The following is a 21,823-nucleotide window of genomic DNA, read 5'->3' on the forward strand; positions in this document are numbered from 1 at the left end:
TATTTCTGTACAGATAAATATGTTGTCCTATTTTTTTTTCTATTTGGGTTCATAGAGTCTGTTTTTAAATTTAAGCATACTGTTGTGTAAGCTGTGATATTTCTACATGTACCCATCATCATTTCTAGAGCACTTGACTCAAATCTCGTAATTAGGGGTAAAAAAGCAGTATCTGGAGAATTAGCATTGCATCTGTTTAATATACAAATGTGTAGGCTCAGGTTTGGGTTTGGGGCTTGGGGTGGGGCTCAGAGTTAGCTGTGGGTCCAGGGTCAGCTCCAGATCCAGGGCTTGAGGTGAGCTTTGGTGTGGGGGCTCTGGGATCAAGGGTCTAGGGCTAGGGCTTGGGGTTGGTGCACAGGCACAAGGAAAAGCCAAGTCTTGGCCAGGCTGGGTGGATGGGGCTGCTCTGCATGGTTCTGCACCACAAGGCATTCTTGGGGGGGGGAGGCTGGAAGGGTTGGGGGACATGAAGGGACATAAGGGGCTGGGGGTACCTGGGGTGCACAGTCAGAGAGGAACTGGAGGCGGGGAGTCATTATGAATGCAATAAAATATGCATTTGAAATGCTGCATCTGGGCATTGCTGATGTGCCACAGACCAAAGCAGATGCCAACATGGACACACTTTCAGACAAAACATTTATTTAGGAATGGGGTGGAAAAAAAGCCTTCCAGGTTGGGAAAGATTCCAAGGGGGTTGTGGAGTTCGAGGTTGCAGCAATGCCCAAAGAGACTCTGGGTTTCTCTCACTGCTGCAGCTGCTTGATGTGGGCTTTTAGAGACGAAAAATTGTCCCTTACAATGGCCAGATTTTCCTTTAATGTCTTCTGGACCTGCAGGGGAGTCAGAGGGGCAGGGGATGAGTGGGAGAGGCAGGATGGGACCCACTCCTTCTCCAGTGCATGCCGGTGGGACTCACCTCCACCAGCAGCAAGGCCTTGCTCCTGAGATCAACAACCATCTCCTGCTGCATGGTCACCCAGTATACCAGGGCCTGCATGAACCACGTAGCTGGGAGGAAGGTAAAAGCTCAGTGCTGCTGGGGACTGCACCACCCCCCCTCCCAGCATGTTCTTCGTCATGCCACACCACTGTCCCCAGCATCCCCCCCAGCCCCTCACCTTCCTCATGCAGGTCCCTGAGGGTCAGCAGTCGCTGTACCACATCAGGCAGACTGCTGACCACAGGGTCCCAGCGCTGCAGCATCTCATGGACCTGGTGTATCTGGGGCAAGAGGTGGAAAGCAAGAAAGGAGGGTGTAAGCACAGTCTGCAGGGGGATTCCATAAAAGCCCCCCATGCTGGTGTTGCTTTGAGGGGCCCTCCCTGCTCCTCTTACTTTGCTCTGGGTTTCAGGATCTAGCATGATTGCCTTGTGCTTGGTGTTTTCAATGATCTTCTGCAGAACGCTCTGCAGAGGGAGAAGCAGATGTGAGACCCCAAATCCAGCAGTGTCCCCCACCCCAATTTCATAGCCTTTGCTGGTGCCCTCCCCTGGGTCTCCCATGGCCCTGTGCCACCCTCTGTGGGGCTGGTGGGACTATTGCTGGCTGGGGGCTGCAGGACTCCCCCCCAGCCTCCCTCTCTCTGAGCCCTCTAACCTGCAGCCTGGCCTCCACTTGGTCCAGCACAGCCATGTCCAGGATGTTCACTTTGGCTTGGAGGATCTGCACGGTCTCCTGGGGATGGAGAACAAGGTGAGGGGGGGCAGGCAGTGCCCCATGGCTGCCCCAGTGCCATGTACAGTGGTGGGGAAAGGTGTCCCACCATGCCACCCTCACCATGGCCAGCCATACCCTGGTGCACATTCAGCACAGCAGAGCTAACTGGTCAAAAGACATGACAGTCCCACTCCACTCAATGCTGATGTGGCCTCACCTTGAGTACTTTGTGCAGTCTGGGGCTCCCCAGTATGAGAAGGAGATAAAAAATACTAGAATGGGTCCCAAAAGAGGTGTTCAACCAAGATGGGGGAAGAGCTAGAGGGCACAACTTAGGATGAGCAGCTTGGTCTGTTCTTGGTTTGTTCAGCTTTGAGAAGAGCAACCTGAGGGGTGACCTCTTTGCTGTCTACAACACCCTCAGTGTGTAAAGCGGTGAGGGAGGTGCTGATCTCTTTTCTCTGGTGACTGGGCGTGAGGGAACAGCTTAAAGCTGCACCAGCAGAAGTTCAGGTTGGGTATTAGGACATAAGTTCTTCACCAGGGTGGTGGTTGAGCAGCACAACTCAGGCTATTCTAGGATTCTAGGACTTACCACAAGGCTGGTGCCCTTCAGCCCAACCAATAGTGGGTTCTGTGGGGAGGAAAATCACATCAGTGGGGCAGGATGGAGAGCAGGAGAGTGGCAGGGCTGGAGCACCTGTCCCTTACCTGGCTGTCAGGCTCGTACCGTACCATCACCTCCAGCTGTGCCAAACGCTTCTCCAGCTCTGTAATCTGGGGGGGAAATAAGGGCTGAGAGGGCAGGACAGGCCATTTTGGGGTCAAACTCTGTGACTCCCCCTCCACACACTCACACTAACAGCCTGGGAGAACTGGTCCTGCTCTGGCCTCCAGTACAGCTCAAAGGTGAGCATGTCTCCAGTGGGAGCTGGAGCCTTGCCGGGTCTCTCCCCTGACACTGCCTTCTTGAACTTCACCTCCTCCAGCTGCTGCAACAGGCGCCTGTGCAAGGGGAAGAGGTGAGCGTGCTGCTCTGGTACTGCCTCACGGGGTTGCCGGCATCCTCCCCTGCTGCCCCCCACTTCCCAAGCTGAAGGTGTGAGGCCTCGGGACCACACTTACTTGGCCAGCGTGCCTTCGAGGTCCGTAAAGTCTATGGCTGCAGCAGGGCCCAGTAGCTTCTCCATGTGGCTGGAGACCAGCTGCTGCTTCAGGCCTTCCACCTGCCTGGCCAAGGCCACGGGCATCAGCTCCTCCTCAGCCTCCGACTCCTTCAATGCACTCTGTGCAGGGGTAGGACAGGCGGCTGTGTCAGCCCCCAAGGATGGCCTGCCTGCAGGTCCCTGCAGGTGCTGGGACACCAGTACCCAAAACCCTTTGGTAGTAGCTGTGCCTTCACAGACAGGCAAGTAAACTTGTGGCTGTGGGAGGGCTGTGGTGCTGGGCAGGGATGTAACCGTGTGTTGAGGAGGGACAAGGGACCAATGCAGTAGGGTAGTTCACACTAAAGGGACATCTCTGCACATGTTGGACTCACGTTTTCATACTCTCCAGACTTGTAGCCTGTTGTGCTGGTCTTGCTTGTGCTGTCGGAGAAATCTGGAAGACAAGAGCAGAGGGTCACCCCAAAATACCTGGGGAGTCTATGCCATCCCTGGGTCCATCTCAGCAACCCAGGGACCACAGCTCACCCCTCCCCGGTCCCCTTGGCTCACCCACTCCCTTGGTGCCCAGGCGCTTGTCCTTGAACTTCTCAAAGGCAGCATTGGGGTTGATGACAAAGTGCTCCACACTGGTGCTGGTAAGCTCCTCCTGCACACAGGACACAGCATGAAGGACAAAGGAAGACTCAAGGGTTTGTGTGCAGGGCTGCCATCTCTCTGCTCTCTGTAGCCCTGGCAGCCTTTGAGGGCCAGTGCTGGGGACCAGATGGGTGGAAATGGGGCTGACGGCGGCCCCATCCTCTCCAACTGCCCAGGATGATGCACAAACCCCCAGGGCAACCCTCAGGTTGCAACAGGTACACAGGGGCAGGTGCAACAGTCAGACCCAGCAAAGGCTCTGCTTGGGCAGCAAGGGCTCTCCAGGATGCACCATTTCCCAGGGCATGGCTCATGCACATCAGACCCCTGGCCTGGCCTGGCCAACAGGAAAAATCCCACAAGGGCCTGGCAGCAGGGCCAGGGCACACTGAGGCACAACATCCTTTGGTGGTTCTGGGAGCCCCACAACCAGTAACAGGCAATCTGCTGCCACACGTGTTATGTGTGGTCGGGGTGACCCCAGTCCCACAGCTGTGTTTCAGGGTGGCTTCCATCATCCACAGGCTCTGGGGTGCTTGCAACTTGTGAGAGGACTTCAACCCCTCCAAGACTTCTCCACGGCTTTCCCTGCAGCCTAGATTGGACATGTCCCCTCGAGGGGCACGTGCAGACAGCAACTTGGGGTGCTTCTCACCCTCTGACACAGCAGGGCTCTGCAGGAGGTGCCCCCAGGACACCCTGCCTGCTCCCCTCTCTGGCCCCTGTGCCTGACCTGAAAACACTCTCAGGGAGCTCCGGCACAGCACAAATGGAGAAGAAGGGGTGAGGGTAGCAGGGGCAGCTCTTCAGCATGGCTGGGGGGGCTGTCCAGCTGTGGGGAGACGGCAAGTGCCACTGAGCAGAGCAGTGGCTGACACACAGGCTCTTACCAGCTACTTGCGTTCCCCAGAGGTGAGAAAATCAGAGCAAAGTTAGGAGGAGAGGAGAGAGAAAGCAGTCCCAGCAGTGCCATTGGGACATGGCACTGCATTATGCAGGACACGGAGCCAGGGGACAGGGGCAAGGACACCCACCCAGCATGAGTCTTGCCCTTGCTCCTTGCTGCCCTGCAGCAATGTCAGGCTGAGACAGGGCCAACAGACCATGTTGGGGATGTGTCACTGCAGGGACATGTGCAGGGACAGGAGCCGACCCCTGTCCCAGAGATGATCTCGCTGAGCGAGATGACTGCAGGATGGGGGCACCGACACCCTTGCTCACCCCTACCACACATGGGGCCCCAGCAGAGCCTTACCAACTCAAACTCGGCCTGGTCGCCCTCGGGTGTGTCACTGGTCTCATAGACCTCTGGTTCATTCCAGGCCTAGGACACAAACAGGCTCAGCTATTTGCTGTTTCTCATCAAGCACCCCCAAACTGCCCCAGACATCTTCAGATGGTGCCTCTGCCCCCCACACACCCCACCCCCGGCAGTTCCCTGCCCACACTCACCTTATCTCCCCAAAGAATCCTCAGCTCTTCCAGACACCTCCAATGTCCCCAAGCCCCCTCTTCCTACCCCCATGCCCCTCACACCCCCTGTGCTCAGGTACCCTACAGGCACCCCCACACCTGCAGCCGCCCTGACCCCCCTGCAAGTCCCAATGCCCTGACACGCCTGTCTGACAACCCCACCCCAGACAGCCCCGACCACCCCCCATCTCCCCAAACACCCCACTTACTGCCCTGCTGCCTCAGATCCCCCCAGGCACCCAAAACCAACCCCAATCCCCCCAGCTCCCCCATCTGACCCTGACATCCCCAACCTCCCCACAGGCCCCACGCTCTCTCCCCTGACCCCCTGCAGACACCCCAAGGCCCAGCCCCGCACGCACGATGCCGGGCAGGTCGGCAAACTTGGGGGTGGCCATGGCTTTGGGATCGCTGAGGGGCCTGGTTCTGGGGCAGTGCAGGGGGTGCCAATGGGGGCGGCTCCAGGCTGGTGTTGGACAGGGCTGGAAGCTGCTCACAGCCAGGGCAGCTGCGAGGCAGAGCTGAGCGAGGGCAGGGGTGGCCGTGTGGGGCCGCTCTGGAAGGTTCTGTGCCACAGGGCATGATGGGGGGGAAGAGACACAAGGGGACACCTGGGGCTGGGGGCACCCCGGGGTGCAGTCAGGGGGGAAATCTGGGGAGGGACACTGACGGTGCAAATTTAGTCCAAGCTTATGGTAAGAATTAGGGGAGGGAAAGGGTTGGGAAGGAGCATAAGTGCAGAGTCCTGTCGGGAGTGGAGTTTTGTAAAGCTTGCCAAGGGAATTTCAGGTCTCTTAGAGTGCTCTGTAAGGTTCTTGCCACTTTGTCATTAATCGCTCACAGTCCCAACTTCAGAGCAGCTTCCCCCAGGTTATGAATGGTGCAGTCTTTGCAAGCTGTAGCTCTTGCCCAGGGCAAGCTGCGGGTGGGATGAAAGGTGCCCACCACCGCAAGTCATGCACAGATGCATTGAGGGGATAAAGTGCTCCAAGCCCTTGGCAAAGCAGCACTGCTCGATCTGTGACTGCTCGATCTGTGATCTGACTCCTGCAGGCAAGGCACCTGAAGAATACCAAGATCTTATATGAGATGGTCCAAGATGACACTTTCTGGGGAATATAGAGACATTTGCAAAAATTGACCTCTTGGTTGCCTGAATGGGATTGGCTCCAACAACATATTTTTAGCATTCTAGCAATAATGGCATTGTGTTTCTATCATTTCTCATGACATCTGAAGAAAAATATTGAACCCTACTGTTCTAAAAACTAAAGAGTGGGAGATGTGAAGAGCTACAAAACAAAATAGTAGTAAGAAAAGAGGACAGGAGAACTGAACATCAAAGTTATGTTTTTTTTTTTTTTTGCAGTAGAATGTGTTTTTGCAGTGGAAAATTCCACTAACTTTTCATATTCAAAAGTGATTGTGTAGGTGTGACAGTGGCATAGCAGTGGGAAGTATGTTAAGAAGATAATGGGAAGGTCCTGCTGTCTCAAAATTAGCTAAGAAAAACAGGATAAGCAGTGGGAAATCAGTAAAAACAAAAAACCATGGGCCCTCTAGTCAAGAGAAAAGAAGAGAGACCCCACACTGGAGCAGGGGCATAACTGTGAAGGGGCAGTGGAAATGAAGTGTTACTGACATGCGGAGTCAGCTTGTAAAGTAGGTATGTTTATTCAGCCTGGACAGCATGGGGGGAAGTCCCAGCAAAGTCGTGCACACCACAACACGGCAACTTGCCTTGGTTATGTGCAGTCAAGTTACATATGCATGAAGTTCCCCAATGCTCCTATACATATGCGTGACCTATACCTACTTCATATTAAAATTAGTTCCAAGAAGGCATTTCCACAAACTCCTCCCATCTGCACTTGCGCAGTGCCTCCTGGTGGTGGTTGCTGGGGATCGTCGGGATGAAGGCTGATAACTCTTCATCACCTCTAGTTGACCCCCTGCCTTTGTGCAGACTCAGCTGCTCCTTGGCTCTCGTCCCAACCACAGGGTTGGTCTCAGCCGGTTCTTGAGACAGGTTCCCTGTTTTTGTCAGGAACCACCCTTTGTGAGGGGCCCCAAGACTTCTTGTTTTGCTTAATTTGCACAGTAGTAAGCAAAGACATTAAGCAACATCTATTTTTAATACAATAATCTAGGTATTCATTCATCAGCATCCTGTCTACTAAGATTCTCTTAGCTCCCTCTCTCACTGCGGACTGATTGCAGCCCCCATGCCCTGCTTGGGGGGATGATGTAGAAGAGGCTAGATAGGAACGGAGGGTGTTTTTAGATTGCTTTTGGGCAATAAACGATATTATTGCCAAGTTTGTTTTACCTGTGACAATAATTGGTGGGTGATCTCCTTGTCCTTACGTCACCCTTGAACCTTTTCCATTGTATTTTCTTCCTTTTTTTTTTTTTTTTTTTTTCTTTTCTTTTCTTTTTTTTTTTTTTTTTTCTTTGAGGCGGAGGAATGAGAATACAGTTGTGGTGGAGTTCAGCTGCCCATCAGGGTAAAACCACGACGGGTGCCAACCCCCTGGCTCCCCATGCTGGCTCCAAGCAGGGATGAGTGCAGGACAGAGCAGGGCTCTGTAGGGCAGCATCGACCCTGGCACCACCATTGCCTTGAGGCATTTCCATTCTCCCAGGATAGTAGTCACCCCTAAAACAGCCCCTGAACCCCAGGGGACTAGGTGGCTGTGCTACAGGGTGGGCTGGATCGCAGCACGCTCATACCCAGTTACTTGTGTTTCCTTACTTCCTTTTGTATGTTCACGAGAATAATAAATAGTCTAATGGTTTTATTCTATTCTCATTTTTGTCAGTGCTGGGGCAGGTGAGTCCAAGGGCCATTTCAGCCTTGTGCCATGGGGTGAAGCCATGGGTACACAGCAGAAAGGACAAGGGGGAGAGGAAAGGAGCTGCAGGGACAGCCTAGGGTCATGTGGGAGACAGCAAAGGGACACTGTGGGATGAGAAAATGGCCAGGGCTGGGAATGTGCAGCGCAGGAAAAAGGACACTGGGGGTAGGGAAAAGGGGCAGGTATGGCATAGGAGCACTAGGTTGAAGAAGGGGCACAGAGACAAGACTGGAGACACAGGACAGGGTGGGGACACATGGGGAAGGGTGACAGGAGAGGGGTGCTTTGGGATATGAAGGGACCATTTTGCAGCATCAACCCTCCCCATCAGCTGGGGTTAACCCCCCCCATCACCTTGAGTTATCCAACTTTTGTTTGCCAGCCCCCAGCGTGTGTTGGCATCCTGCCTGGTCATGGGCCATGTTTTCTGTCCCTGGCAGGCGTGTCCTTTGCTGCCACTTGTGCCTGGAGCTCCCCACATCGTGTGGCATAGACCTCTTCATCCACTGTTGCCCTGGGACTAAACCATGGAGATTGATTCTGACTGGAACATCCCACTGGGTAGGCGAACCTTGATCCCACTGTCTAGCCTTGCGCCTGGGCTCTTTCCCCTTCCAAGCTGAGTGCTGGCCCCATACTTATTTGTCAACGTTCCTGGATCCCAGGGACCAAACCCTGGTTAAGAGGTGCTGATGTGCTCCTGAAGGGGTTGGGGTAGGGGGAGGCGATACCCGCCCCCCTATGCTGGCATTGCTCCTCTGTCTTGGGTTGGTGTTGACGGAGTCCTGCCACTTTATGGGGAGCCTGGTGCCCCCCGGGACAGGGGCATAGGGCCGGGTACTCACTGTCGGTCTCAGGAGGCTTCCCTTCATTTCTCCCAGTGGTGAGGAGTGTGGGCCCTGCACTGCCCCAGGTCTCTGCCTGGCCCGCCCAGGGTGGGACAGAGCTGTGTGGTGCCAAGTGTTCCTTGGTATTTGTCACAGCACATAGTGGGATACTGCAGGCTCGAGGGTTTTAAATAGCAGTTTATTATCAGGAAGTTGAGGGTATTGGCATGGCCTCTGAGTATCCCTGGGGCTGGTGCATCCCACGCTCTCAGCGCCTGCAGGAGAGATGGCAGTGAGCAGGGCCAGTTGAGAGTTCTCAACCCCTTCCCCAAGCAGCATGGCTGGCAAGGAGATCTCACCTGTGCCTGTAGTACCAGACGGTCCCAATGAAGGCCGCAGCCACAGTGAGCAGCACCACAACAGCAACACCAATGCCAAGGGCCACCTTGGAGCTGCCTGAAGGAGAAAAGAGACAGTGGGGCTGCAAGTGCACAGATGGCCACGGCCAGAGTTGCTGTTGGAGCTGGGCTCACCGTCTCCTGTACTGGGCTCTGGGTCACTGCCTACACCCCATCACTGTAGGTGGTACTTACCCCAGGGGATGAGGAGGCTGCGGGTGCCCAGGCTGCAGTGGCGCACGCGGCAAGCATAAGTGTGCCCATCGCCGGGGGCCACGACGAGGGTGCTGCGGAGCTGGTAGGTGAGGTCAGCATTGGGCAGGATGGTGCTGGTGTTGAGTCCTGGGCCCGGCGGCACCTCCTGGCCATCCCGCAACCAGGCCACACTGATGGGTCGCGGGTAGAAGCCAGTGACACGACAGACTAGCAGGAGCTGAGCTGGGTCGCGCTTGTGGGCAAAGACAGTGGCCACAGGTGGCTCTGGGGGGCAAGAGTGAAGGAGTAAGGGGAGCCCCAGTGGAGAAGCTTTGAAGTGGGCCATACTGGGGTCTGGGTGTTCTCACCTTGTCTCTCCAGAGCCGCCCTGCCGTATTCAATGAATCTCTTCATGTGGTCAATGCAGGTGATGTTGAGGAGGTACTGCAGTGTTGCGCAAAAACCAATGTAGCTGTTGAGCTCCCTCTCAACATTCACCGCCAGCTCACTCTCCTGCCACCTCTTCCAGTGGCTGCTGTCCACATCAAAGCTGAGGAAGTTGTGAGCATTGTAGGCAAGATGGTAGAATTTTGTGGAGGAGCCATTGGGGTGCAGTTCACAGCCCATCCTGCACTGGAACACAAAAGGGTCTGGAGGAGGGGGTGGGTATCAGGAGTGCATCTTGAGCTGGAGCCAGAGCTTGAAATGGCAGTTCACCATTCCCTTCTTTGGGCACAGGCCTTTCCCCCTTCCCTCTGCACCCCAAATTATTCCCGCATGTCACTGCTCATTGTGCTGGGTGTAACTGCTCTGAATGAGAAACCTGCCTGTGAGCCCTGGAGCCCGTTCTCCTCAAGCCACTTGTTCCTGCAGCTGGGTCAGGAGCACAGCAAAGGGGGAACCACCACCTTGGGAGCATGACAGGACATGGGGTACAGGCGTGTGGCTGTGGTAACAGGGGTGGTGCCACTCTGCCTTGCACCCTGCCCATAGGACACCAGCATTGGAATGGCGTGCAGAGCCAGGCACTTGCTCTGTTTCCCATCCCACAAAGGAGAACAGAGAGGGTTGAACTTATACTCCACAGCCTTGGAGGACTTCGCTGGTGGGATTTGGGGTGACCAGAGAAGAATATGCGGCCTGGCATAAGGGCATAAGTGGAGACACAGCCAAAGATGGACTCAGTGATGCTTGTGGATGCCTTCCAACTACCACTTCCACTGTGGATTTTCTGATTCTTTGATTCTCTGATTCTAAAGGTTATGTTGGGGACCAGGACATCCTGGTGCAGGACAGGTGGTTCAGGGGGCTCATTGCCCCAAGATAGGGCCTATCTCCTGCTCTCCTGCTAGCCCTTGGTTAGGGAAGCGACTGACAGCGGCTCTGAGCTCCTACTCACAGCTTTGTGCCTGTCCTCAGTGTTACATATGGAGTGGTAATTCGTGTCGAGAAAATGGTTGATATTAATAAAGAAGGGGGAGATTTGGGAATGTGGCCATGGGGGTTGAAAAGCCCCATGGTTGAGATAACATTAGACTCTTAACGACGAGGCCATCAGGAATATAAAAGAGTTTAGAAGGAGTAAAGAAGGGTGATTCAGGAGACTCCATGCAGTCTCCAGTTTCTTGTTCTCCAGCCGTTAAGGCATGGAAGTTTCTGGGTGTTTGCTGTTGTTGTTACATTCAAAGTTGTTTGACCAATGAAAAGTTGTTTTGAAAAGAACTGCTGTGGAGAAGGGTATAAGAGGGGAGCCTGCCCTCAAGAAGAAAAAGGCAACATGATGTAATGAAGTTATGTCATCAATAAAGAAGCAGGAAAAAGACGTGAGGAGGAACAGGCTGGCGGAATGGAGACCAGGACAGGAACAGGCACATTGATCGCCTCATGAAGATAGGTTCGGCCAGACTCAGCAAATCGCTCAGAGGAGCTCATGCAGAAAGTCGCTGGAAACAGGCACACTGGAGCTGGAGAGAAGCTCAAGCTGAGAGAAGCGGACCCAACTGCCCCTCACTGATAAGCAGTTGCACATTATGGGGAATCATACGTCCTGGTAACCTTACAGCTTTTTCTCCTTGTTAACAATCGGACACTTTATGAGCCTGAAATATGGAACCAAATTCATGTCAAGGTGTGGGACTGCAACTGAAAATGACAAGGTTGCAGTGGGATTGCTCGGCACCTGGCGAGCAGTCCCTGAGGCCTTAAAGAGCCCTGTGGGACCACAGTCAGAAACGTGTGGTTTGCCAGATAGTGAGGGAGCTGCGGGCTCCTTTACTGATCTGACTGCTACGCCATCGGCCCCTCTGCTGCTACAGCCATCTCAGGCCTTTGCTGTTACACCCCCTGCTGATCTGGACGTGCCTCTTGAACCAGGCCTCTTGGCCTTCAAAAGGAGATCATAGAATCATAGAATATCCTGAGTTGGAAGGGACCCTTAAGGATCATCAAGTCCAACTCTTGACACCGCACAGGTCTACCCAAAAGTTCAGACCATGTGACTAAGTGCACAGTCCAATCTCTTCTTAAAATCAGACAGGCTCAGTGCAGTGACCACTTCCCTGGGGAGCCTGTTCCAGTGTGCAACCACCCTCTCTGTGAAGAACCCCCTGCTGATGCCAAGCCTAAATTTCCCCTGCCTCAGCTTAACCCCGTTCCCGTGGGTCCTGTCACTGGTGTTAATGGAGAAAAGGTCTTCTGCCTCTCGACACCCTCTTACGAGGAAGTTGTAGACTGTGATGAGGTCTCCCCTCAGCCTCCTCTTCTCCAGGCTGAACAGGCCCAGTGACCTCAGCCGTTCTTCGTACGTCTTCCCCTCCAGGCCTTTCACCATCTTCGTAGCCCTCCTCTGGACACTTTCCAACAGTTTCATGTCCTTTTTATACTGTGGTGCCCAGAACTGCACACAGTACTCGAGGTGAGGCCGCACCAGCGCAGAGTAGAGCGGGACAATCACCTCCCTTGACCTACTAGCGATGCCGTGCTTGATGCACCCCAGGACACGGTTGGCCCTCCTGGCTGCCAGGGCACACTGCTGGCTCATATTCAACTTGCTGTCTACCACGACCCCCAGATCCCTCTCTTCTAGGCTGCTCTCCAGCGTCTCATCGCCCAGTCTGTACGTGCAGCCAGGGTTTCCCCGTCCCAGGTGCAGGACCCGGCACTTGCTCTTATTGAACTTCATGCGGTTGGTGATCGCCCAGCTCTCCAACCTATCCAGATCCCTCTGCAAGGCCTTTCCACCCTCATTCGAGTCCACAACTCCTCCAAGTTTGGTGTCATCAGCAAACTTGCTCAATGGATATGCTGGATATAAGATGGATATGCTTTTCTGTGATCCGGGAAGAACGGGACACATAAAGCCCAAAGGCTGAGTTGCTTGACAACTTAAAGCAGGACTTATTGTTCAAAAGGAGTGGAAAATGGCGACTTGTTTGTAATCAAGACAAAGAATGGAAAATGGACACCGTTAAGTCATGGAACTTAAAGGATTGCTTGTTACCTTTCCTGATTGTACGTATGTATAGGCATACTCGGGTTTAGTATGTAAAGCAATGTTCTGTATATTTAGAATGTTTGATGTTCGTGTGTGCGTGTTGGTGGAGCGTAGACTCCATGCACACCCAGTGCTGTTTACTTGCCTTTTATACCTTTTAGAAATATTTGTTTTATAAATATTACAAAATTCAGATTGAATTGAGACCTCATTTATAACATCAGCAAACTTACAGAATCATAGAATCACAGAATCATTAAGATTGGAAAAGACCTCCAAGATCATCTGGTCCATCCATCCCCCAACCACCAATATTATCCACTAAATCATATCCCTAAGTACAACATCCAGGCTTTTCTTTAGCAACCCCAGCAATGGTGACTCCACCACTACCCTGGGCAACCCGTCTCCAATGCCTGACTGCTCTTTCCGAGAAGAAATGTCTCCTCGTTTCCCAATTGACCCTCCCCTGGAGCAACTTGAGGCCATGACCTCTGGTCCTATCGCTAGTTACCTGTGAGAAGAGGCCCACCCCCAGCTCCCCAAACCTTCCTTTTCAGCAGTTGTAGAGAGCAATAAACTCTCCCCTGAGCCTCTTCTTCTCCACACTAAATAATCCCAGTTCCCATATGACTTGTGCTCCACCCTTCACCAGCTTTGTAGCCCTTCTCTGGACACTCTCCAGTGCCTCGATGGCTTTGTTGTTGTGAAAGGGCCCAGAACTGAACACAGCACTTGTGGTGCGGCCTCCCCAAAGCAGAGTACAAAGGGACGATCACCCCCCTGGTCCTGCTGGCTACGCTATTCCTTATACAAGCCAGGATGCTGTTCTTGGCCACCTGGGTACACTGCCGGCTCATGTTGAGGTGAGCATCAATCATCACCCCCAGACCCTTTTCCTCTGCACAGCTTTTGAGCCACTCTGCCTCAACCCTGCAGCACTGCAAGGGGGGCAGAGAGTGTGAACTCATTCCTCCACTACCAGAAATTATGCAATCGAGTTTCCCTCATTTGTGGAAATCCCAGTGATTAGCACACCCAAAGTGCAGGGGATGAGCCTCACCCTGGGAAAACCACTGCCTAATCACGGTACCTCCCCTGCCATTTAAGTAAGAAAAGGAGGATCACCCAGTACTCACAGGGAATCTGGTACAGCCTAGCTTTGTTCTGCAGTATCAGAATGTAGTTGTACAAATAGATCCTGAACATATTTTGCAGGTTTTCCCACTCGTCTGCGGGCAGGGCTGAGAAGACCCATGGTTGGAGGTAAATGATTTCCCGGGTGTAGTTCTGCAGGGCAGCAAAGACGATGTCCTCCAGGGTGGCCCAGCCTGAAAGTTCCACCGAGTTGCTATTGTAGAAGGTACAGCTATGGAATAGGTGGAGTTTCTGAGAGCCTGTGGGGTGACAGAGGAGAGAAGGTTGTGCTGATTAGCACGAGGGTGAAGGAGAAGGGCAGGAGGCCCCAGGAGGAGGAGTGGCCCACAGGGTCCTCAGGGATGGGCAGAGTGAGATGGGGAAGGTGGGCAGGGCAGGGGAAATCCCCTTGTCTAGCTGCTTTCACTAATTTGCAATTTCCTTCCACTGCCTCGATGTGCCTCACTCTCTCGGCTTCTTCTCTAATTCCCTTTTTACCCCTTCACCACCCTGATGTGACCACCTGAGAGCTATCACTTGGCTGTGTGGAGGGGACAGCAGGGGTGCTCTTGTCTGTGGCTGGGAACAACAGTTCCACCAGTTCACATGGGGACCCAGGTCCGGCAGAGACCTGCTCACAGTGCAGGAAATCTTCTCAAGGGGGAAGTGGGGGAGGAGAATTTTGCCTAGGTTTGTGGTGGTGGGGGGCTGCTGGGCAGCACTCATGGGAAACTGGATCGTGACAGGAGGCAGGAGAGCAAGTCCAACACTCACACAGTGACTCCTGTCATGCTGAATGAAACCCTGAGAACTAATGGCACAAAGTAAAGCCTGGATTGGGGCAGTAAGAGCCCCCCTGCCTGGAGTGCAATGAGTACCTGATCTCAGCATGGAAAATGCAGGCTGGAACAAAGCTGGAGGCTCCTTGTGGCTGCAAAAGAAAGCTTTAACCATAGCAGAAGCATGCAAAGGATCCAGCAACCTTTCAATGGCAAAAGAAATGATCCCACATGCTCAGGGCAGTGCCCAGGACCTGCTTAAGCGGTTAGAGCCCAGTGCAGGACTGTTGAGCCACGAGGGGAAAAGATACCCTTCCACGTGCGCCCATGAACGGCCAGGAGGAAAAAGGCACGTTTGGGGACACTCCATCACCCCAAGCCTGCCTGGGAGTCCTTGGCCCTTGTGCTGGAGCTATCAGCAGTGGTCTGGTCAGGATGGTGCAGGGCAGTGAGCCCAGAGCTGGACATGGGAGCAGAGGGGGTGGGCAGAGATAGGGCACCTTTGGATGCTGCACCTAAGTGACGGGTATAATCTCCCCATGCACCTTCATCTCCCTGGGCCTCACCCCCTGCCACCCCTGTACAGACCCACAGTAGAGAGAACGGAGCAGATAGGAGTGTGCCACTTACCCTCTGGGTCTGCCCACATCCCAGGAAGGATGAAGAGAAGAAGGCAAGGGAACTGCATGCTGCCAGTGGTGAAGCCCCAAGCATTCAGAAGTGGGTGCAGCACGAAGCGTAAAGGGCTGCAGGAGCCACAGCTGCACATTTCTTTCTGTTGCTGTTCTGCCTGGGCAGTTCCAGCAGTGCTAGTTGTATCAGCAGCCAATGGAGTCTGCACTGCGGTTTTGGGGTGGTCCTGGTGCACTACGGTCATTCAGGAGGATGTGGTAGAAGGCTGGCCCAGGGCTGTGAATAGTGGGGGAAAATTCAGTGGGTTAACCCTCATGGCTGCAAGACCCAGGGAGATGTCAGGTGAGCATGTAATAGGGTTTACGCTGCAATGTCTGTAATAGGGTTTACCCTGCAGTGCCCTGGCAGAGAGCACTGGGGTTGTTCTGACTGCCCTTCCTGGTAGCACATCACTCAGAGACAGGGTCCAGCACAGCTCTTTTCCAGACATCAGCTACATTGTGGGGGTGACTGTCCCCTGCCTTTCTGTCTTTTGTAAGGGCAGGAGATGGGCAAGGGGGCAGCAGTAGGGCATGGAGGAGATTTGGACCCCAAACCAGCCCAGAGAGTGAGGGATAGCAAGTCCCACAGCACGAGCAGCTTTGCACCAACTGGAAACATCTTCCTGTGTCGGAGGTTGGAGATGTCACTTGGGTCCTTCCCTCTCTCTTCTCCCTCTACAGCCAAACAGCCCTAAATCCCTTCATCTTTCCCTGTTTTGTGGCTATCCCTGTCCCGAACCCATTCAACACGGTCACACCAGTTTTTCACTACCTTTCTTCAGGGGTCCAACATTGGTCATAAATGTGCCAGAGGAGGTGGTGGAGGTGGAAATTGCTTCTTCGGACATGCCAGAAGAGGTCGGCTGCTGTCCAGGAAACAGACTACTCCTCCTGGTGCCATGACATAGAGTCTCTGCCATGTACTGGGGATTTTCCTGTGGGGACCCTGCAAGGGGGAAGACACTTGAGAGCCACTTGTTTTTGCAGTAGAATATGTTTTTGCAGTGGAAAATTCCACTAACTTTTCATATTCAAAAGTGATTTTGTAGGTGTGACAGTGGCATAGCAGTGCGGAGTATGTTAAGAAGATAACGGGAAGGTCCTGCTGTCCCAAAATTAGGAGGATAGCTAAGAAAAACAGGATAAGCGTTGGGAAATCAGTAAAAACAAAAAACCACAGGCCCTCTAGTCAAGAGAAAAGAATGAGAAAAGAAAAAAAAAAAAAAAAAAAAGGAGAAATTAATGGTTTGTCAAAAACAAAACAAAACAAAACAAAACAACATATATGGGATAGTAATAAGCGTCAAGTAGTTTGTGAACCTGCAGTACTCAGCCAGTGAGGAAACAGGGGAGGAATCAAGTGTTGGGTAATTGGGAATATAAGATTATGTTATGCTTTTGCTGGGTGCTCCTGCTTGCAGGATGCCCGCTATTGCAATCCCAAAATAGCTTCACAGAAGACTCTGTCTGAGAAGAATATTCAGGTAGTTCACATACCTGTGGCTATGGCAGTTGTCTCTTCTACTGAGGTTTATGAACAGCTGTTATTCTCATGACATTCGTGTACTGTTACCTCCTTAAAATCCTGTGGGGAAGCCAGGAGGTGTCGTATATCATTGTCCTTCACACAACACGGCACACCCCACATCACACAGCCCAGGAAGACCCCTGAGCCATGTGTGAGGGACAGAACCTCCTGTCCCAGGAGCTAGGGGCCAGGACTTGGACTTGCTCCTTCATCAAACAAACCAAGGGCTTCACTCACCATCAGAGTCACTTGCACAGTGCCTTTGACTAGCTGTAATCGTGGCCTCCCATTATCTGCTCTAACAAGCCCATGGAGATGCTTTGTCAGTAATAGCCCACATGGAGACCCATTAGAACTCCAAAACACTTCCACATTTCCTTCTGAAATCTTTTCCAACAGTTCGTTCCATAACCTCATTCTCCTTTCGCTACCTAAGGTTCATGGACTCAGCACCAAATATACCATGAGGTTCATTACAATTCACCAATTTTCATCAAGTCTTCAAGACTTGCACAGTTAATTAGTGAGGTTTCAGGAGCGTAATTAAATGCAAAATTTTCCATGGGCACTTGTTTAAAAGGATTTTCCATAATTAAGCTTTGTTGGTTTTTGTTGTTGTTGTTGTTGTTTTTGAGTTGTGAGAAGAATTGATAGCACCATTCTCCAGTTGACATTGATCCAATGTGTCTCCTAAAGAGGTCTAGATAAATAGGAAAAGCAGTCCCATAAGGTCCTACATACACCCACGTACTTAACTTTTCATTACAAGAGACTTCTCCACTAAAGGCTACAGCAGGATGTTAAAGCTCTTTTACACCAAGTCCTATCTGCTTTCCTCAGACAACTGGCTACACACAGAAACAGAAGTTGGGGGGAGTGGGGAGGAGGGAGGAGAGAATGGATAGTTTTATTTTTATTGTGTGTGGGGGGACGATTGTTGTTTTTGGTTTTTGTTGATTTATACATTTATTACAAAAAAAATAAATTACTCCACTGTGAGTCAAATTCAAGTAGTTGCCTCCAATGAGGTGCACATTCCACAAGGGATGGCTGCACAAGCAATGTTTGACATAAATAGATTGGAAATGATAAATACAAACACAATTACAGAGTTGGCTATAGGAATGATAAGAGAAGGTGCTGAAAGATGAACATGCTTAAACTCCCTGAAGTTCCTAGAAACAACTGGATATATGAGAAATGAACAAAGAGCAAGAGCAAGTGGAGGGGTGTGGGGTTTTTACCTTGCTACACAGCTGAACTCCACAACTGCTCTCTCAGTCCTCCTCCTCAAAGGAAAAGAGGGAGAAAATACCATGGAAAGGGTTCAAGGGTTGAGATTAGGACAGGAAGATCACCCACCAGTTATGGTCATGAGTAAAACATGGATTAGATATTGTTTAAGAATGCAATAGTTGTGAAGCATTTAAGAAAGTAGTAATTGTGTGGAATATGTTTTGTAATAATATAGTGAAGGAATGAGGGGTGGAATGTGTGTAAATTGTCCTCTTTGTCAGTGTTGTGATGATATGTTTATTTTGGTGTGGGGAATTATTTTATTTTATTTTATTTTATTTTATTTTATTTTATTTTATTTTATTTTATTTTATTTATTTATTTATTTTGAGGGAAGAAAGCCTTGTGAAGATTGTAATGATTGCAATGTAAGAGTATATTGTGATAGTTCTTAAATATGCTCTTCACGGAGGCAAGGAGTGGAATGTATTGGGTTTATGTGGCAAGGTTTTGGTAGCAAGGGTCTGCAGTGGTGGTCTCTGTGAGAAGACTACAGAAGCTGCTTCGTGTTAGATAAATGCCAGTTTCAGACAGCTCCAAAAGGGACCTGCTGCTGTTGGTTGCACCTCTGTGAGAGCATACTTCAGAAAGGGAAAAAAAAAAAACTGCTGGGCAATAGCAGCTAGGAGAGTGAGGAGTGATAAACAGCCCTGCAGCCACCAAGGTCAGAGCAGGAAGGCATGAGGTACTCCAGGCACCAGAGCAGAAGTTCTGTGGCCTGTGGAGAGGACCCTGGTGGAGCAGGCTGTTCCCCTGCACCCATGGGTCCCACATGGAGCAGATCTCCACGCTGCAGCCCGTGGAGGAGCCCCGGGTGGAGCAGGTGGATGTGGCCTGGAGGAGGCTGCGGCCCATGGAGAGCCCCCGCAGGAGCAGGCCTCGGGCCGGAGCTGCAGCCCGGGGAAAGGAGCCCACACAGGAGCAGATGATTTGGGAGGAACTGCCTCCTATGGGGGACCCAGGTTGGAGCAGTTTGCTCCTGACGGATGGACGCCATAGTATGGAGACATACTGAACAGTTCTTGAAGAGCTATTCCCTGTGGGTAGCCTATGCAGGATCAGTTTAGGCAGAACAGCATCCCGTGGGAGAGACCCCACGCTGGAGCAGGGGCACAACTGTGAAGGGGCAGTGGAAATGAAGTGTTACTGGCATGCGGAAAACGGCCTCCACAATCAGTCAGCTTGTAAAGTAGGTATGTTTATTCAGCCTGGACAGCATGGGGGGAAGTCCCAGCAAAGTGCACACCACAACACGGCAACTTGCCTTGGTTATGTGCAGTCAAGTTACATATGCATGAAGTTCCCCAATGCTCCTATACATATGCGTGACCTATACCTACTTCATATTAAAATTAGTTCCAAGAAGGCATTTCCACAAACTCCTCCCATCTGCACTTGCGCAGTGCCTCCTGGTGGTGGTTGCTGGGGATCGTCGGGATGAAGGCTGATAACTCTTCATCACCTCTAGTTGACCCCCTGCCTTTGTGCAGACTCAGCTGCTCCTTGGCTCTCGTCCCAACCACAGGGTTGGTCTCAGCCGGTTCTTGAGACAGGTTCCCTGTTTTTGTCAGGAACCACCCTTTGTGAGGGGCCCCAAGACTTCTTGTTTTGCTTAATTTGCACAGTAGTAAGCAAAGACATTAAGCAACATCTATTTTTAATACAATAATCTAGGTATTCATTCATCAGCATCCTGTCTACTAAGATTCTCTTAGCTCCCTCTCTCACTGCGGACTGATTGCAGCCCCCATGCCCTGCTTGGGGGGATGATGTAGAAGAGGCTAGATAGGAACGGAGGGTGTTTTTAGATTGCTTTTGGGCAATAAACGATATTATTGCCAAGTTTGTTTTACCTGTGACAATAATTGGTGGGTGATCTCCTTGTCCTTACGTCACCCTTGAACCCTTTCCATTGTATTTTCTTCCTTTTTTTTTTTTTTTTTTTTTTTTTTTTTTTTTTTTTTTTTTTTCTTTGAGGCGGAGGAATGAGAATACAGTTGTGGTGGAGTTCAGCTGCCCATCAGGGTAAAACCACGACGGGTGCCAACCCCCTGGCTCCCCATGCTGGCTCCAAGCAGGGATGAGTGCAGGACAGAGCAGGGCTCTGTAGGGCAGCATCGACCCTGGCACCACCATTGCCTTGAGGCATTTCCATTCTCCCAGGATAGTAGTTACCCCTAAAACAGCCCCTGAACCCCAGGGGACTAGGTGGCTGTGCTACAGGGTGGGCTGGATCGCAGCACGCTCATACCCAGTTACTTGTGTTTCCTTACTTCCTTTTGTATGTTCACGAGAATAATAAATAGTCTAATGGTTTTATTCTATTCTCATTTTTGTCAGTGCTGGGGCAGGTGAGTCCAAGGGCCATTTCAGCCTTGTGCCATGGGGTGAAGCCATGGGTACACAGCAGAAAGGACAAGGGGGAGAGGAAAGGAGCTGCAGGGACAGCCTAGGGTCATGTGGGAGACAGCAAAGGGACACTGTGGGATGAGAAAATGGCCAGGGCTGGGAATGTGCAGCGCAGGAAAAAGGACACTGGGGGTAGGGAAAAGGGGCAGGTATGGCATAGGAGCACTAGGTTGAAGAAGGGGCACAGAGACAAGACTGGAGACACAGGACAGGGTGGGGACACATGGGGAAGGGTGACAGGAGAGGGGTGCTTTGGGATATGAAGGGACCATTTTGCAGCATCAACCCTCCCCATCAGCTGGGGTTAACCCCCCCCATCACCTTGAGTTATCCAACTTTTGTTTGCCAGCCCCCAGCGTGTGTTGGCATCCTGCCTGGTCATGGGCCATGTTTTCTGTCCCTGGCAGGCGTGTCCTTTGCTGCCACTTGTGCCTGGAGCTCCCCACATCGTGTGGCATAGACCTCTTCATCCACTGTTGCCCTGGGACTAAACCATGGAGATTGATTCTGACTGGAACATCCCACTGGGTAGGCGAACCTTGATCCCACTGTCTAGCCTTGCGCCTGGGCTCTTTCCCCTTCCAAGCTGAGTGCTGGCCCCATACTTATTTGTCAACGTTCCTGGATCCCAGGGACCAAACCCTGGTTAAGAGGTGCTGATGTGCTCCTGAAGGGGTTGGGGTAGGGGGAGGCGATACCCGCCCCCCTATGCTGGCATTGCTCCTCTGTCTTGGGTTGGTGTTGACGGAGTCCTGCCACTTTATGGGGAGCCTGGTGCCCCCCGGGACAGGGGCATAGGGCCGGGTACTCACTGTCGGTCTCAGGAGGCTTCCCTTCATTTCTCCCAGTGGTGAGGAGTGTGGGCCCTGCACTGCCCCAGGTCTCTGCCTGGCCCGCCCAGGGTGGGACAGAGCTGTGTGGTGCCAAGTGTTCCTTGGTATTTGTCACAGCACATAGTGGGATACTGCAGGCTCGAGGGTTTTAAATAGCAGTTTATTATCAGGAAGTTGAGGGTATTGGCATGGCCTCTGAGTATCCCTGGGGCTGGTGCATCCCACGCTCTCAGCGCCTGCAGGAGAGATGGCAGTGAGCAGGGCCAGTTGAGAGTTCTCAACCCCTTCCCCAAGCAGCATGGCTGGCAAGGAGATCTCACCTGTGCCTGTAGTACCAGACGGTCCCAATGAAGGCCGCAGCCACAGTGAGCAGCACCACAACAGCAACACCAATGCCAAGGGCCACCTTGGAGCTGCCTGAAGGAGAAAAGAGACAGTGGGGCTGCAAGTGCACA

The 21,823-nt window shown here is 52.2% G+C and overlaps 2 protein-coding genes and 1 non-coding gene across 3 annotated transcripts; all 3 read right to left on the minus strand.

The window, feature by feature from the left end:
• Positions 1 to 749: 749 nt before the first annotated feature.
• On the minus strand, positions 750 to 5,339 carry LOC116495800 (dynactin subunit 2-like). The gene is made up of 13 exons (XM_032198512.1): positions 5,304 to 5,339; positions 4,724 to 4,792; positions 3,382 to 3,478; positions 3,204 to 3,265; positions 2,789 to 2,949; positions 2,521 to 2,668; positions 2,375 to 2,440; positions 2,259 to 2,297; positions 1,604 to 1,681; positions 1,342 to 1,413; positions 1,125 to 1,227; positions 923 to 1,014; positions 750 to 836 (listed from the first exon to the last, which is right to left on the minus strand). The coding sequence occupies exons 1-13, from the start codon at positions 5,337 to 5,339 to the stop codon at positions 750 to 752; spliced, it is 1,110 nt and encodes a 369-aa protein (XP_032054403.1).
• Positions 5,340 to 9,199: 3,860 nt separating this feature from the next.
• LOC116495802 (antigen-presenting glycoprotein CD1d-like) lies at positions 9,200 to 16,222 on the minus strand. The gene is made up of 4 exons (XM_032198514.1): positions 16,075 to 16,222; positions 13,852 to 14,109; positions 9,588 to 9,869; positions 9,200 to 9,504 (listed from the first exon to the last, which is right to left on the minus strand). Exons 1-4 carry the CDS (start codon positions 16,220 to 16,222, stop codon positions 9,200 to 9,202), a joined length of 993 nt encoding a protein of 330 aa, XP_032054405.1.
• LOC116495934 lies at positions 13,659 to 13,825 on the minus strand. The gene has a single exon (XR_004253976.1). It is a non-coding gene; the product is annotated as a U1 spliceosomal RNA (small nuclear RNA).
• Positions 16,223 to 21,823: the final 5,601 nt, after the last annotated feature.

This window comes from Aythya fuligula, chromosome 16, assembly GCF_009819795.1.
Source record: "Aythya fuligula isolate bAytFul2 chromosome 16, bAytFul2.pri, whole genome shotgun sequence".
Lineage (NCBI taxonomy): Eukaryota > Metazoa > Chordata > Aves > Anseriformes > Anatidae > Aythya > Aythya fuligula.